The following is a 4,640-nucleotide window of genomic DNA, read 5'->3' on the forward strand; positions in this document are numbered from 1 at the left end:
CTTCACAGACAGAATGACAAAGATGTTTATAAGACATAGATTGAAATATCTGTTGCTGTAGGAAGGAATTTCACTGCAAATGGTTGTGTGTGTGTTGATATACGTGTATGTGTGTCAAAGAGAGAGAAAGAGAAGAGTGCATGTCTGTGTGTGTGTGTGTGTGTGTGTGTGTTATGCAGTACTCTATGCATTCTGTGAGTAATGGATCAATACCAAAAAAACAACCATATCATTTCATTTACCGTGAAATATTTATGATTAGTTAGCGAGAAAAGATGACTAATCAATGCGTATTGTATTACAGAACGGATAAATTGATTCCGCTGACTTTCGAATATGCGGCCCCGGCATCGATCCGGGCTCTTCTAGGAAATAGGATTTGTGTCACAGGGGGGACGCAGAGCGCTTATAAAGTCTGATTATCTAGTGGTTTTACATAAGCACTGTCCCCCAAGGCTACCGTCTCACACACGGAATGTAACGGGGAGGATTTATCTGCGAGGCTTTACTAAGGCACAGCCATTATGGGTTATCATACCGGCAGCGTATGAGATAAGTGGCCCGACTGCAGCGCGTCTGTTACTGAGGGATGTCGTACAGATTATAGAGCCGCCGGATGGTAACAGAAAGGTCACCGGTTTGATCCCCCCGGGCGGCGATAGAAGTGAAGTCAGCGCGGTGAGCTCTAGTGAGTAGAGAGGGCGGTTGGGATCTAGCGTCTACGCCGGTGCTCGCTGGCGCTGCTGAAGTTGCCCTTGAGCACTTTGACCTCTGACCTCTGACCCCTCTGACCTCTGAAGAAATACACATGTGTAGGGGGATATGTATATGTGTATTTAGTATTGATATGCTAAAACACACATTTCAATTGCCTTGTGTGAATTGACGAGAAAGTCTTCTTATTCACAGCTGCGATGTAGTGTAGTTATTGAGTAGTTAGTGTTGTTATTGATACCATTATGAGCTGTCGTGTATGGTGGAATGAACTATGGTGGAATGAACTACCCACCCCAGTTAGGACAGCCGAAACCCGTCCAATCTTTCGCTGTCGACTAAAGACGCACTTCTTCAACCATTATCTGAATTTAAAAAAAAAATCTAACCCTAACTAGCCTTACTGTCATGCACTTGTCCTAATAAACTAACCTACACTGTAGCACTCAACACTTTGATGAACATTGTTGCTCAGCTGATATTGTGCCCTTCCTGATGATTTGTCATACAGAACTTGTAAGTCGCTTTAGATAAAAGCGTCAGCTAAATGACTAAATGTAAAATGTAAATGTGTACATTTATAAACATATCTGTGCAACATATTAATCATGAATACACTTACAGTGACTAGTAAATGTACATGTTAATGTTATTGTAGAGCTACTATGTGAGTTTACACTGTGGGAAGAGCAATATACACTGTGGGACCAGCAATATACACTGTGGGACCAGCAATATACACTGTGGGACCAGCAATATACACTGTTGGGCAGTGGAAAGCAAGATGAAACATTATTAAAGGTAGAATCTGTAATTCTGTCAAAACAGCGCCCTCTTGGTACAGTGCATTGTTTACGTGTCTTTGTTTTGGTTTAATGTGTGGGTCAGGGGTTACTATTGCTGGCCACGCCTCAGGCTCTACAATGTGGCCAGCAATGCAAATACCTCTCACTCGAATCCAACCTGCACATCACACCAAACCAAAGAAATGTAAACAAAGTGTTGTGCCAAGAGGGGCTCTTTTACCTAGAGGGCGCTGTTTGACGGCATTACAGATTCTACCTTTAATGGGTTATTGTATCAGTTTGGGAAACATACTTGGGTGGGCCTTATTAATGATAACATGGTGGACTGTATGCGTAATAGGGTGGTCAATCTGCTTAATGCATGATGTAATACAAACTGGATTTGTTTGGTTACGATACAGCATTTCATTCCCATCTCGTTTCCTTATAAGGTTGATAACGAAAACCTTCTCATGCAAATCGTGTTTCAATTTCTGAATGCTGGCTAAATTCCCGGCTAATAACGGCGGCACAATATATCCTAGCTATTGTCTCAGGGCTTCACATAATCAGGCTGCTGGCTAATCTCATCATAAACGGGAAATGATGTTTACTCTATAGCCAAAACGGAATACTCGCGTATCCTAAGTATTAATGGGATATTGTTGTTTGTACATGTGAAACAACATGTGTTCTCCATTTCTCTGCTCATTTGTTTTCTTTTCCTTCACAGGTTCACTAGAGACGTAAAGTGGGAGGAAACGGCAACAAGAAGACAGAGGAAGAAAGAGAGAGAGAGAGAGGGAGAGAGAGAGAGAGACACACAGAAAGACCCAGATACCCCAGGCTTGGGTGGCTGCATGCTCAGTTCTCTTCGGCTTTGAGAAGAACGATCGCGGGAATCAGCAGGAACTATGGATTTTGTAATGAAACAAGCCTTAGGTGGTAAGTACTCATCTATGTCTTGCATCGTTTTTCTTCTATTCCGTTCAACGTGATAGAGAGAGAGAGAGAACGTACGTCAGTACGGCTGTGATGCAGTCAGACGTGTAATAATAATAATAACTTTATTTGCATAGCACCTTTCATACAAGAATTGCAGCTCAAAGTGCTTTACAGCCGAAAGTGCAGACATATAAAATCACAGTTTTTCACATTAGGATCTTGCATCCCAATAGGCCACTTTGTTTATGGTTTGATTAAAATGACATATAAAACAAGCAGAGAAAAGATAGCAGCAAGGTAAGGCAAATCACAGTTTTAAAATGACATAAAAAAACATAAAACAAGCATAAAAAGATAGCATATGTTGGAGATCATCAACAGTAGGCAAGGCAAGTTTATATTAGCGGATGTATTTTAACTGTGAAACAAACAGAAGAAAACACCTAGTGTGACGACATGACACTGGCCCTCTGTACCACATACTTGACCCACTGTGAGTTTAAATCCCATCCTTGGTCTTAACTTCACGCCATCAGAGACATAGAGGAACTGAGACATCACTCTCGCTGGCTACTTCCATCACCGGCTCTGAAAAGATAGGCGGTGTGAGAGGTAGAATTGATTATACCAGTACAAGTAGAGGAGGCTTATTTCACTGAGCAACAGATTTGGCATGTTCAGGGTCTTAGAAACATATTGACATTATAAACTCGGGATGACAATCAGTGCATCTTTTTAAAAAGGGGATTTAAATGTTCCCGGCTGATTCCCCTCTTCCTATGTTCCACCCTCTTTGACGTCATAACCTCTCTTCCTTCTTCCCTGTCTCTCTCTCTCCTCTTTATACCATCTAATGAGTAGAGCAGCAATGCCACATGAAGATCATCTATTAAAATCCTGGGAAATATTATGCATTATCGGTTCAGCATGCTTGAGATATGATATTTCCTCAGCCAGTAGAGCGTGTGTTCCATCATGACAGCTTGATCGACGTGGCATGCAGAGCACGGATGCGTGAATCGTTGTAAGCGGTGTGCCAGACCGCATCCCTCACTGTGATTAGGGCTACAGCGGCAACATGGCTAGGTGTTGCCATTAGCTAAGTACCGAGAATGTCCCGTGGGTTTTAAATGGCTTTTTATCCAGCTGTTACAGTGTGTACACAAGTTGGTTGGTATAGGTTGTTCTGTTCTGGTTGATTTCTGGAGGTAGCGAGAGGCTCTGATCATATCTATATAGTGAGTTTTGACCAAAGGAAGTTTATTTCTAAAGTCTTCATCAACTTCTTTTCCATTTTGGTGGAGATGACGAGGCAATTTTTTTTGCCATTTTGCTCATGGCAGGCGGAAAATGTATTTACGGTGACTGACTGTTGTCAGTTGAAAAACAAGGAGGCGCAGGAGTCTGACGGGCTGTTGATGGACGATAAACGTGTTAGCACTCGGGTCAACACTTGGTGGACAAACTAATAAATGAATGGACTTCCCAGTGGCTGGTGTATCACTCCCTGCATATATAAACTCATACCAGTGCGTGTGATTATTGAGACAATACCATAATATCTGAGGATCGATAATGGTCTGCACTCAGCATTGTCAAAAAACGAGGTAGTTTTAAACCAAATACCATGACATATGGTTATACCGTCAACACAGTAAGAACCATTTTGGGAATGTGATATGAACATTTGCGCCATATTGCCCCGCCCGACGTTTGGCTACTACAGTGACCAGCAGCCCCACAGAGTGTTGTGTTTAGTCAGGCTCACGTCACGGCCTGGTGGATTCATGCGCCACGGAGGAGCCGCTGGGGGGGCCGAGGGTCAACACACTTCAATCAGCTCTGCTTTCATCTGCCCAGTGACCATGCCTGATAATAACAGGTGATTTATTCCTTCACTGCCAGTCTCCATTCTCTGTTCCCCATCCCTCCCTCTCTCCCTCTCTCCCTCCTTCATTCGCTGGCTTGTACAAGTTGAGATGCAGCAATTTACTTCTCACCAACTGTTAACTATGTCAACTATGTCAACTATGTCAACTATCTATCTATCTATCTATCTATCTATCTATCTATCTATCTATCTATCTATCTATCTATCTATCTATCTATCTATCTATCTATCTATCTATCTATCTATCTATCTATCTATCTATCTATCTATCTATCTATCTATCTATCTATCTATCTATCTATCTA

The 4,640-nt window shown here is 42.2% G+C and overlaps 1 protein-coding gene across 1 annotated transcript in view; it reads left to right on the forward strand.

The window, feature by feature from the left end:
* Positions 1–2,410: 2,410 nt before the first annotated feature.
* Positions 2,411–4,640, forward strand: part of cplx2b (complexin 2b) — a gene marked incomplete at its 3' end in the record, with an annotated part of 17,874 nt that continues 15,644 nt past the window's right edge. The window contains exon 1 of the mRNA XM_084331666.1: positions 2,411–2,444. Within this exon, the coding sequence (XP_084187792.1) occupies positions 2,414–2,444 (31 nt within the window). The 5' untranslated portion in view covers positions 2,411–2,413. The remainder of the gene's footprint in view (positions 2,445–4,640) is intronic.

Source organism: Notolepis coatsorum, assembly GCF_963971535.1.
Source record: "Notolepis coatsorum genome assembly, chromosome: 16".
Taxonomy (NCBI): domain Eukaryota; kingdom Metazoa; phylum Chordata; class Actinopteri; order Aulopiformes; family Paralepididae; genus Notolepis; species Notolepis coatsorum.